At 43.1% G+C, this 12,971-nt stretch overlaps 1 protein-coding gene across 4 annotated transcripts in view; it reads right to left on the reverse strand.

Annotated features, from left to right (window-relative positions):
• The window catches only part of FHL2 (four and a half LIM domains 2), an 81,567-nt gene that overhangs the window by 38,468 nt on the left and 30,128 nt on the right, over window positions 1–12,971 (reverse strand). For 2 of the 4 annotated variants that reach the window (XM_066577861.1, XM_066577872.1), the window contains exon 2: window positions 3,061–3,234. The exons of 1 other annotated variant lie outside the window; for it this stretch is intronic. In XM_066577861.1, coding sequence (XP_066433958.1) covers window positions 3,061–3,216 — 156 coding nt within the window. In that variant the 5' untranslated portion in view covers window positions 3,217–3,234. Of the gene's footprint in view, window positions 1–3,060; window positions 3,235–7,424; window positions 7,503–12,971 lie in introns of all 4 variants that reach the window. One more of the 4 variants, XM_066577865.1, reaches the window with a different exon arrangement.

The raw sequence follows: 12,971 nt of genomic DNA on the forward strand, positions 1-12,971 counted from the left end.
CAGAAGTGTATAGACCCACTTGCTGCCGCGGGACAACCCCTTTAAGAGATAGGACAGAGCCACACCAACCAGACAAAACATTAAACATGTACAACCAACATCCCCCCCTCCCGCCAACAACATTCTTCTCTGTACCTGTGTTAACCCCTCACAGGCCGGGGCACCAGTTCTCCTTTTGCTGAGGAGTAGCTGTGTGCTAGCCAGTATAGTATATAAAGATAAATGGATAAAAAGGCACATCACAGCTGAAAAGCTCATAAATTCCTGAGGTAAAACGGTAACGTTTTCAAACTGCCTCTTCTGTTCCTTAAGAACATTTTGGGGATGAGGATTCAGGCTTTAAACATCTCCTTCTCTGCCATTGTCTGGGCGCTGCATGCCGCGGGGGAATTTCTCCCATTTCGGATGCTAGCTTCATTTCACTTAACTCAGGCTGCTGCATCTTTTGGGTGCTCGAAGAAGTGCGTGGATCCAAGGGCGACCACTCACAGTCTGGCAGGGAACATCATGGCATAGGGCATTTGTAAATTGCGTAGGCGTCTTTTAATGTCCAGGAATGTGCTGCGTCGTTTCTGTATTTCCATAGAGAAATCAGGGAAGAATGACACTCTGGCGCCATGCAAAGTTATGTTGCCTTGCTCGCGGGCTTTGCGAAGTATATTGTCTCTATCCTGGAAATGAAGTAGCTTCATCAGCAATGGATCTAGGGGGAGCAGCTGGTAAGGGTGACCTAGACGGCACTCGATGTGTGCGTTCCAGTGCAAACATGGGGGTCAGCGACTCACCACCACATATTTCTCGTAGCCAGACCTCCAGATAGGTTACTGCGTTGTTACCTTCTGCCTTTTCTCGTAGTCCCACTATGCGGACATTATTATGTCTTGATCTGTTTTCAAGATCGTCCACTTTATTCAGTAGCGCAGTGATATTTTGTGAGTTTCTGCGCTCATCCTTTCAGAGGTTTTACACAGTCTTCCACCTCACTGACTCTCTCCTTCACTGCTGTCAGGCGCTCAGTAACCCTTTGCAGGACATGTCTTATGATTCACATGTTCTCTTGCAGGGATCCTATTTGGTGCTGCAGTGTGTTTGGAGAATAGTTGAATTTGTTAATTGCTCCCAGTATGTCCTTCAGTGAAAGGTCACTGGCTATGTCAGCTCTGCTAGATGCACTTTCATGTTGTGACCCACTGTCCTCTGTTATGTGCAGGTTTCTGCTTCCCCACTCTCCCTCCTCCTTCTGCTGTTGTTGGGGATGAATATCTGCTTTGCTCTGCTTTGTCCCGTTGTGTCCTCTATCAGAGTTTTTGTTCCTGCCCTTCAGCCCTTGCAAATTTTGCCAACCTGTCTGCTGTCTTCCTGCTGTGCTCCAGTTTATGTCTCCTCTCCTCTTCTCCATGTGTGTCGGCACCATCTTGAGCCTCCCGCCCAACAACTCCACATGCTCTCCCCCTCCAGGTATGCACTGCTTTACTACCAGACACCTCAGTAGCTGTTATAGCACTTATAAGGTTTGTTATCCCACTGTCAGGATGTTAAAAGCAGGATAGTTGATTAGAGCTCTGGCCACACACAATCTACTACATCCTCTGCTAGGATCTGTCCTCACACAAGAATATTTAAATATTTATAATTTAAATAGCTCAACACAACTAATATAACAAGTGGTTTCTCCAAATGCAACACAAAATGCTACTTGTAATAATTAGTGCACTCAGAATTATCCAATCCTCTGAATAGAATCTCTCACAAGAGCACACATTTGAAAATTAGGTTTTGTCTCAAGCACACGTGATACAACTAGTCAAGAGCTTCATTACTTGCATCAGGTGTGCTTGAGATAAAACACATCAAATACCTGGACTGGTTATGGCTTTCTTGACTATGACATTTGATTGCATATTATAAATATAACTAACAGAAAAAGAAGCCAAAAATGTACCATCTGATAAACTGCAGGGTAGGCTCAATCACCATAAACCCTGGTAGTATGCAGACGGCCAGATTGCAATATGAGCAAGATATAAGTGCAAACTAATGAGCAGTCACCCAACTTAACCCAGCCCAGATTGGCAGAGGGGTGACTTTCCATCAGCACTGCAGGAGTTAATCCTCCCCAGGGCTTTCAGCCCAGCTGCAGGATAATGGGCTATTGCCCTCCTATTTAGTTGAGCCAGGGAGCCTCCTCCTTTGCCTGAGTGATGGTGAGTGTTTGCCTCAGTAACCCAGCATAGGCCTCCTGTCTCTGACTTTTGTGTCTGCTCTGATTCCTGGACTTTTACCTGGATACGTTTGTTCTCTGCCTGCCCTAAGTTTACACTGAATTCTATTTATAGTTCGGCCTGTTTTATGGTGCCTGGCACCAATGCCTTTGACTCTCATTGCCAACCAAACCGGGACTACTACAAGAGGTAGCGGTCTGCTCGGTTTCCCGCGACGAAATCCAGATCCCTGTATAGGGGTTAAAAGTTGAATACCAGGGAACCATCAGGATAACTCCCTTAGGTTTAGTCCAAAGCCAAACCGATTGCTTGGCACTGTGGGTCCACACTCACTGTCCGAAACAATTTCTTTGCCATCTATTGCATTAACTGGTCTCATTTTGGTGAAGTTGGTTGATATATATTTCTATTTTCTATCATTAAGACTGCAAATAGGTAGGTAACAGAAGGTGGCTAGGAAAACAAAGCTATAACTAGGATAGCTATATAAATTCAGCAAAGGATGCAGCCACACTATATGCATACAAGTTTGACAAATGGAGGTCCCATCACTAGGACCCACACCTATTTTGAGAATAGGGCTTCTCTGACACCAGTTCCTCTAAACCTAGTAAAATAACCACTGCATCCATGCAGAAAATAAATTGACAGGTGGTCGTGCATGTGCGTGGCTCTCTTCATTCACCTCTATAGGTGACTTTAATCTGTTATACATTAATAGCATATTCTGTGGAAAAATTAGGTTATTTTAGAATCGGTCACTTAGATGTGACTATAATTTAAAAAATGTCAAATGTAACAGCATCAGTCAGTCTAGTAAGCAGAAATTCCAGCATACCTTGCCATCGCAGCCTATGGGCTTCTTGCATTCTTCACAGGTGTTAGAGTACAAATTCTCATAGCATTTTACACAATATGGGTTTTCCTCTCTCAGAAGGTACTTTTTGCCAAAAAGAGATTCTTTGCAGTAATGGCAATCAAATCGCTCAGTCATTTTCTATACTGTTCAAACCTGTAAGATATCAAATAATTTACACTTATCACCTGTAAAAGTGGACAAGCTTTAAAGCTAGATGACTGTGGTATTTAGATCAGTTGATACCAGCAAAAATATTGGGGTGTGTTGACACTTTATATTTTGGTGCGGAAACCGTGCTAAAAATCGACAGCATATCTTGCACTGCAGATTTGGTGTGCATCTGCACCAAAATCTGCATTACATGGTGCAGATTTTGACATTGATCTGCAGCAGATTTCACCCTTTCAATTGAAGGGGTCATGTCTGCTGCACATCCACATCAAAGTCCATGTCAAAATGTGGACCAATTGTATGGATTTTCAACTGGTTTTTGGTGCAGAATTCCCAAAAAAACAACACAAATTCCACTCTTTGTAAATGTACCCTTAAAGATTCTCGCTGGTCCTGGACAAAGACTTAAAGGGATTGTACCAAAAATAACTTTTATTACCTATGCAGTCTGCTCAGTGGGGGTCTCACCACTGAAACCCCCAATGATTCTGAGAATGGGAGTCCTTTGTCCCCTTCTTATCAGTGCGGGGTTACTGCATCCACCCGCAGTGATGTGCAGATTGAATAGAGTAGTGGTCACTTATGTACAGCACAGTTCAGTTCATTTCAGTGCAGCAGACAGAAATAGCTGAGTACAAGGGCAAGGCTATCTCCGGCAGTCTTGTTGAAAATTAATGAAGCGGTACCACAAATCCCTGACCACTGTGCTATTTAATCTCCTCCTCACTAATGGAGGTGCAATTAGCTCGAAGTGAGGAAGAGAGGGACATAGCACCACCGTTATCAAGATTGTTAGGAGTCTAAGTGGTGAGATCCCCACCAAGCAGACTTTTATCACCTATTCTATGGATGTACAACCCCTTTAATAGTGTAATGCCTAGAATAAAAAGTAACTTGACTATCAGATTTATCACAAACTATTACAACTAGTGTAGCTTCTTGTTCCTTATCTGCTAGTGAATATAAAGTTTGCTTGTACTAATCAGAATTTCTTTAGGCATATGATTGGCTAACCCTTAGCACTACTGAAAAACATGTTTTCCAGCCTTTTCATTATTTCAGCTGTATGTGTAAGGCTTCCTTCACCCATAGTCTTTTTATTGAATTTTTTTAGGGGGTTGAAAAAAGCACCATTAAATTCATGAATTTTTACAAGCTTTTTTGGTATTGTTTTTTGATCACACAATTCTGTTTTTGGCATTTCATTTCCTATAAGTAAGTCCGGAATAAAATGCCATACTCAGATCATGCTGCGATTTTCAAAAAATGACATAGCCCCAAACACCAAACCAAATCTGAGAGAAAATGCTAGTACAAAAAAACCACACAATGTCTATAGTAGCTTCATAATTTGTTATTAAGTTTGCTACAGCTAACATCTGGACACGCCATCTTTTCAGACAAGAAACAGCAGCATCAAAACTCCAAAAAGCAGTGTTTTTGCAAGAAAAAAAAAGTCTATGTGTGAAGCCACCAATCTATGAGAAAATAACATAGACAACTCACAAAAAAAGTCTTGCTATATTGCTAGTAGTCAGAGTGAGGTATAACATTATTTTATAAGCAAGTATAATGATGCCACAATCACTTTTTTAGAAATCTTTTGCCATTTGACTTTATAATAAGTAAATTGCCACAAGGCAGTTTCGTACAAACAGGAGGTAACAGGATTAAATGAAGCAAGTAGTACTTTCAGTAGTGCTTTATCAAATGAAAAGTTTTGGTTCACACAGGAACCTTTCCTAGTCAAGTTTCTGGGTGAAACTAAGGCTGGTCTCACATGACCTGATTTGGATTGCGAAATCCGTGATTGTCACCCAATTGACATTGCGGATAGACCACGGGTACCCGTAATGACGGCGCGGGGAAAAAAGATTTTTTTTAAAAAGGCTGTACTGCGCATGTTTGAAGGCGAGCCGTCCGGACCATCCACAATACAGAATTAAACATTTCTTTGCGGCCACCACCCATATTTGGAACCGGATTCTGCTACGGGCTCCCACATGCAAAATTTGCCCCATCTGTGTGAAAGGGGCCTAAAACTGGTAACCCACTAGCATATTTCCGGCTGCGTCTGTAATAAGGAAGTGTGTCCTGGCCTGACCACGGGTCTTCTGACCTGAACTCCAAACATCATACACTACTATAATGCTCAGAATTCAGGTCAGGAGACCAGCAGTCAGGCCAAGATGCACTTTTGTATTATGGACGCAAAATGCAGGCTAAAGTATGAGGGTGTGTCACCGGCCTAAGAGGGGTCGTGTTGTGGAGATGAATGACTACCTGTTTACATGGACTGATAATTGCCTGGTTTTTAGATGAGCTATAAACCAAGCGACTCCCTCAAATAAGGAATTTGTCACTCAGTGCTCTGCCGGTGGCATGACTATTGGCCAAATTTTCTGTTTCTGGTGACTATTCGGTCTACAATCCATGTAAGGATACCTTAAGACTTCAAGCTTCACTTGTAAAAAGAAAGAGTGGTTACTCTTTATCACTTGGTGTATCTTAAAAAGAAATTAAGGTTAGGTGATGTGGAGTCTGGAGAAGCTCTTTTCATAGTCTCGTGGTCCCCTCTTCCTGTGATGTTCCCTGGCGAAGTCAGCGCGTACAGCAAGCTTGATTTTTTTGCACAAGGCTGAGGTTTGCCATGTCTCTGCCTTATTGCTCCATGCCTGCCCTACATTGACGTCCCTTACACTATGGCTCCTAAACTCCCAACAGTTTCTGTCTGTCACCACTCACTGATCTCTTTCCCAGCAGCAACAATCAGGCCTACCTGTGCAACACCACCAAGCACTCTGGATGCCACCTACTGACAGTCTCCTCTCAGCCTATCTCTGACTTTGCCTACAACCTACTGGCACTCTCTACAGTGGCAGTGCTTAGCTTTGCTCATGCACTCTCCGCAGGGTCCGCAGGCACTTCATGCACGCACTGTCCTATTGATGTCCAACTCACCTATTTACCACCTCTTATGGCCCCTCTTGAACAGTGCTCTATTGCATTGCTAAGTGCCACAACAGTGTAACCAGGTGCTCGGCGATGCTGGTAGAGTGTGCTGGTGCTGCTGAGTACATCGGCCCACAAGCTTTTTTTTACAAGGGCTATGGGTGCAAAAAATGTTGGACACAGCACACCATGGCACATAACATGTCAAAAATAAATTTTAAAGGGGAACACACACATTTTTACATAAGAAGGGAATGTGATGGCTAAACCCCATACATGCTGGACTATAGGCAGCAAACCCTGTGTGTAGTCGGAGCCTGCAGTTATGTGTCCCTGCCCTCCTTCGGCCTCTTGTAAACCTACGTTGGGCAGGCATCTGTGGTCAATGCAGGTCAGTGTTATTCACACAGTATGTTATAACATTCAGTGCACAAAGCTCTTCTGGAGATCTATGCACACACAGCATATTATTTATGTATGAGAAGGCAAAAGCCACAAGTATGTAATCTAAAGCATTAAAAGAAGGGAGGGATAGAAAGACAGCATGCTACACAGGAAATGCCCACTATGCTCAGAGCTTGCAGCTTCCTTTACATCTCATAGCCATGTCCAAGAAAGCAAGTATTAAAACTTGGAAATTTAGCCAGCAGCATATTATAACTTGAACCTCTTGAGGTACAAAGACCTACCTAAAAATTATTTTTCCATAACAAAGTGACATATCCCCTTTATCTAAGTTTAGGACTTCAGTCCTTCATGTAGAATCACTTTATACATTTTGCTTTAACTCAGTCCTGTCATCTGCAATATCTAAAGACCTCCCTATTACCAGAAATAAAGTCCTGAATCACACAATTAATCTACAAACTTTTTTTTCCATTTCAGAATTTTCACCACTATGTCCAAATGATGCCACCTCAGCTCTCTTCTGTCCTGACCTCCTGTACAAATAAATAGCTTCCATCTTGAGCTTGTATATTTTCTGTGCATGCTTGTATATTTAATCAAACTAATTCTCTTGTATGTAACACTGAGCCAATTGTTCCACATGGTTACACTGCACCTCTCTTTTTTGTTAGGACCATCAACAATTTGGAATATTTCACATTTTTCCCAGAGAAGAGATGAAAGTGTAAGCTGAAAAGAAAATATCTAAGACATGCTGTTACAGGAAGAGGAGATCTGGTTCCTTAGTTCACAAAATTGCAAGGTTAGCTTACCACATTTTGCTGCCTTCTGTCCAGGTTCATGTATTTGGGGATATGCTGAAGTCCCGCCAGTACTTATTACCATTACATCTATAATGGAATGTGTTTATTATTTTAGTATTTAAAAACAACTCCTTATCAAAATGTTCATTCTGGATTCTGTCATTTTACACACGTACTAATGGAATATGAATAGCCGGAGGTGACGTTAAGCCATAGACTTCTCATAAATATTTAGAGGAGACGCATACAGATCGAGACCAACGCTGTCATTGCTGTATAAATGCAGCTTGTTGTTTCTTCTCCACTTAACTACTATTTATTTTAACACTTGAGTATTAGTATGAGCGAATGTATTTGATTATATTGTTTATGTTAAAATGGTCAGTTATGCCAATAGTGGTTCGTAAAATGAAGATGCACCTTAGAGCCACCAAGTATGTATTAGTAGGTTGCCTTATTAACTATTGCGAATACATATTTAGTATTAAAACCCTCCATCTACAAGCTAGAACAATTCAGGTTAGGTATAACTACGGTTTCAGTATGTACTTATATAGCACAGTTAAAGACATATGTCCATTAAAGGGGTTGTCCAGCTTTGAACTATTGATGACCTAACCTTCAGGATAGTAGTTGATCAGCAGTGTTACACTGCCTTGGACCCCCACCAATCAGCTGTTTGCCGGGCTATTAACATGGTTTACAGAACCAGAAGAAGACAACTTCACACACTTTGCAGCGGTCTGGATTGATATTGCAGGCACTGTTCCGATTAGGGCCAATGGGAACTGTGCTTGCAATACCAATTTGGGTCACTGAAAAGTGTACGGAGGTATCTGTTTCTGCCTCTGTACACTTTGACAGCGACCTGGCAAACATTTCTTTGGTAGGGGTCCCAGACAGTGGAACACTGCTGATCAACTATTGATGATCATCTGCACCATATCCAATCTCAGGGCTCCTTGTTGCTGCTGCTTCACAGAGATAGCAGTGAGAGACTTAACCCACATGCATTGGGTGCAGGAGTAGGGTATGGAGACTGATATTGGCTGCCTTATCCGCTTTTCTGCATATATGTGGCACAATATCATCATCGAGGGTGGGGGCACCAGACTTTACTGTGTCTTAACTGTGTGAAATCTGATTCACCAGGTGCACAGCTTGCACAAATGTGGTCAAGGTCCTGTTGAATGATTACAATTTAATTGGGTCCATGATGCTGAGATCACCCTAGTCTCACTGCCTTTTGGAAAGCTGGAGGGCTTTTGAGGATTCTTCCCTAATGCAGACAGAACATCTCTTCCTGGTAACAGGGCCTGAATACCCCGCCTACATCAAACAATTGCTCTGATTGGTTCACGAGTGCCGCTTCGGCCAATCAAAGCCGGCGCTTGATGAACTAATCACAGCCATTCAATTATGTCATTCAATGAATGGCTGCGCTTGGTTCATCAAGCGCCGGCTCTGATTGGCTGAGTCAGTGCTCCTGAACCAATCAGAGCAATTGCTTGCTCGAGGCGGGGTACTTAAGCCCCGTTACCAGGAAGAGATGTTCTGTCTGCATTGAGGAAGAATCTTCAAAAGTCCTCAGCTTTCCAAAAGGCAGTGAGACTAGGGCGATCTCAGCATCATGGACCCAATTCCTGTGATGGAACCTACCACACAAACTCTTTAGAGGGGAACACATGAACTCCTAGCATAGTTACTGCTAATGATTAGAGGCGCCTGTCACACAGTTATAATGAAGGTGATGATAATTCAGCCTTCTGACTGTATATTTATGGTCTTAACATATGTGCAGCATTGTTCAGAGATTATTATCAGTCTATGTACTCAATTGGGGTTCACACTCATCCAGGATAGGCCGTTAGTCAGGTTATTTGCCATAGTATATGTGTGGTAATTGACATGATAATTCTCTCACTTATTTAGTTGCTTATAGTTTATAATTAGGTCCTTGCTAGAATGGAAATCAGCATTACTACTGACATCTTTCAGGGTATAGTGGATTTTTTTTCCTAAAGAAAATGTATCACCTGAGTGCAGCCTCCTGTCTCATGCTTATCAGGGGTATTATTGTATCTTGACGCCACTGGAAGCTAGGGGTGTGACAGCCCTTCAATGGAGGAATGCCCCTGTCACACCCCTACCTCTTGATTGGCAGATTGCCAAAGGTCCTTGAAATGGTTCCTCTAAATGGTACACCAATAATATGGCACCATTTAGAGGAAATAATGTAAGCCTAACTGCTAAAACCACTCCTAAGCCTAACCCTCCAGCACAGGCTACAATGGGGACTGCAGCACAGAGTAGGGCGGCCAGGTGTCTACATAGCTGCGCCGGCGACCATGGAGCAAACAACGATCATGCAGCTCCCCCCTCTACCCCATCCTCCGAGCTCCCGCTTGACAGAAACGTGTGTCCGCTGTCACTCAAAAGTTCCCTGCAGTGCTGGCCAACACACGGGGACAACAATCAGAGGCTATGGTGCTGCTGGGAGCACGCAACTGAGGGGTTACATTCACCCCATCCAGCACTACACACCTGACGGAGTCCCGCCGAACCACACAACTGAGCCGGGGGAGGGGCCGGAAACCATGGCTGACACTCCGAATCAGCTAAGCGGGGTGAAGACTGCCCCCCGACCCGGAAACACAAGAGGAGGGATACAGACTGCAGACAGGGGGGAACAGCCATAGTGTTACACAGGGGCACAAGAGGAGGCAAAGGAGAAGTGGGACACAGATGAAGGAGGGGGCACAGGAGAGTTACTGGCAGCCAATCGGGAGCTAGGGGTGTGACAGGGGCGTCCCTCCATTGAAGGGCTGTCACACCCCTAGCCTCCAGTGGCGTCAAGATACAATAATACCCCTGATAAGCATGAGACAGGAGGCTGCACTCCATGAAAGTGATTGCAAAATATATAGGAAACATCCACAGTGTTACAGGCAATCAGGTGAGGGGGACAGGGCTGAAAAAAAAAGCGTTTACCCCTTTAATGAGTATAGAGTAATATAAAATCTATAATGTACTGTATGGTTCATGTTTGGCAAAATGATCTATAGTGTTTATTACTGGTCCATTTTGTTACCAAAGAATATAACGAGATGTAAGTATTCATGCTAAACAAAACCCTGGAGCAAAAAACAGGAAATAACAAGTTTCTATTCTACTATACAGAACTGATTTGCTGTTTTTCAGGAGAAAAAGTATTGGTGACCTATCATGCAGGATAGGTCACTAATAGCAGATCTGCGGGGGGCCATTTGCCCTGTTTAGTATGACAGGTATCTGCCATTAATTTCAGTTCAGTGTAGCAGCTTCTCATCAGCTGATTGGCAGGGGTCCCAGGTGGTGGACCCCTGTTGATCTGCTATAAGTAAATTATAGGTGAACTATCCAAAAGATAGGTCACCGATGTTTTGTTTTTTTTTTACTGGAAAACCCCTTTAAATGAGCTGCACTAGAATAAAAAGATCTGCCTGTTTTCTTCCAAAAAACAGCTCCATATTTGCCTACAGGGTGTGTTTAGTAACGCAACGCAACTCAATAGAATGAATAGAGTTAATTCCAGATATAACTTGAGTAATGATGTGATGGTGCTTTTTGAAAAAAATGAGCCATCGTTTTCCATTCCTTTATCTCCCTTTTAATTAACTTTTCCATATCCAACATTGACAATTGCAAAATCCAATAAATTCTGTGACCCTTGAAGACTCTCAGATTGTTTTATCAAAACAAAAGGTTCTAAAAATATATAAATGATTCCTGCATGCAATTTCCAATGTCCACAAGTTATTTAAAATGGAAATTAAGGAAAACTGTTGACGTCAATACAAGATCTGGTAAATATCAAATAGAATGAGTTGGTATTTAGTCTGGTATTCAAGGAAGGTCCCACATCTGGTCAAAAGCTAGTCGGGACATTTGGCTATTATGGAAGTTATGCTGTCTGTTGGGCAGCATTGTTTGCACAAGCAAAGTCAGGATGCAAGAATCATCAGAAGAAATAGTGAATCTTTCAAATGACACACAATAACTACATGTACATACGCCAGAGGCATTTTTGATTATGGACTCAAGTCTTTGGCTCCAGTCTCCAAAGGTACATTTGGAGAAAAAAAGGGAGAAGCAAAGAACAACTTGCCAACTGGTAAGTGCTTTGGGGTTGTGTAGCAGTGGAATGTTGTGCAGATGGAGGGAAGAATAGATTCCACTGACAGCCAATTTCCCACAGTAAATGAAGAAACTGAAGCTGAAAATGGTTGGCTATTACACTAAGACAATGATCCAAAACACGCAGAACTTCAAAATCAACTTTGAATATGTGAATACAAGTTGGCCAAGGAATATATCTGTGATTTCTGCCAAAAGGGGCATTACTAAGCAATGGTGGACAGGATTCCTACAGTGTGACAAGATACAGAGATTAGCAAATGCCGTGTCTGCTTCATACTGTGTTCAGTCTTGACGTGAAATATACTGTACATACCATTCCTGAGCAACTCAGATTTATCCCATTCCCCAGATACTACAACAGAACAAACCTATGCAAATTCAGGCACTGTTACTGAACTGTTGATTGATTCTCCAACATAGTCTACATCATGACACCTCATGTTACGTTATATACAAAAGATCACTTTTAAGAACAAAATTATTATAAATATATACAAATCTTTGCAGTTGCATGTATGCAAATATATTTTTTGGCTAGTAGTTGGACAGTTGGCAAAGCACCAGGACAAAGGACACCAGCTGGACACTAAATGGAAGAACTTTTCGCAGTCACATTTCCTGGGTACTAAGGCCTCCTTCCCACGAACGGATTTACGCCGCGTAAATTCGCGGCAAAAATCCGCTGCGTTGCCCCCTGCTATTAGGTTCTATTGAACCTAATAGCTCAATGCTCAAGATGCGGAATTCCACCACGGAATTTCGCACCGTGAAATCTCCCGTCCTCACCCGCAGCATATTCTATTTGCCGCGGGTGTACGCGCTGACGGCTTCCATTGCAGTCAATGGAAGCCGTCCGTTCACGCTATCTCCTGCTGTAACCAGCGGAAGATAGCGTAAAAAAACGCTTTCCCGCCTACCGCCGCCGCGTCGTATGACGCGGCCGGCGCGTCACGTGACACGGCCGGCCGCGTCATGTGACGCGGTGGGCATGTCACATGACGCGACGGCGGTGGGCGGGGAAGCGTCTTCACGCTATCTTCCGCTGGTAAGTATGGGGTCTCTGGGGGGCGCCGTGACGGGCTTCACTGCGGAATATTACGCGGCGGAGCCCGTCACGCTCATGTGAAGCCGGCCTAACTGTGTCTTCCAGTACTCCGATACCGCCAGGACTTACAGTAGAGTGAAATAGTGTAATAACTGAACTGTTTCAAAAGTAATATACGTATGTATATGAAGCACGTATGAACGCAATAAAAATCACTAACTCAAAACTAGAGACTTGCCATTAGATGACAGGCAGAAGGATGTAGATGATGACTATGAAACTGAAAGTGGAGAGTGAATTAGATGTAATGAAACAGAAATAACAACCAGAAA

This window comes from Eleutherodactylus coqui, chromosome 1 (genome assembly GCF_035609145.1).
Source record: "Eleutherodactylus coqui strain aEleCoq1 chromosome 1, aEleCoq1.hap1, whole genome shotgun sequence".
Lineage (NCBI taxonomy): Eukaryota > Metazoa > Chordata > Amphibia > Anura > Eleutherodactylidae > Eleutherodactylus > Eleutherodactylus coqui.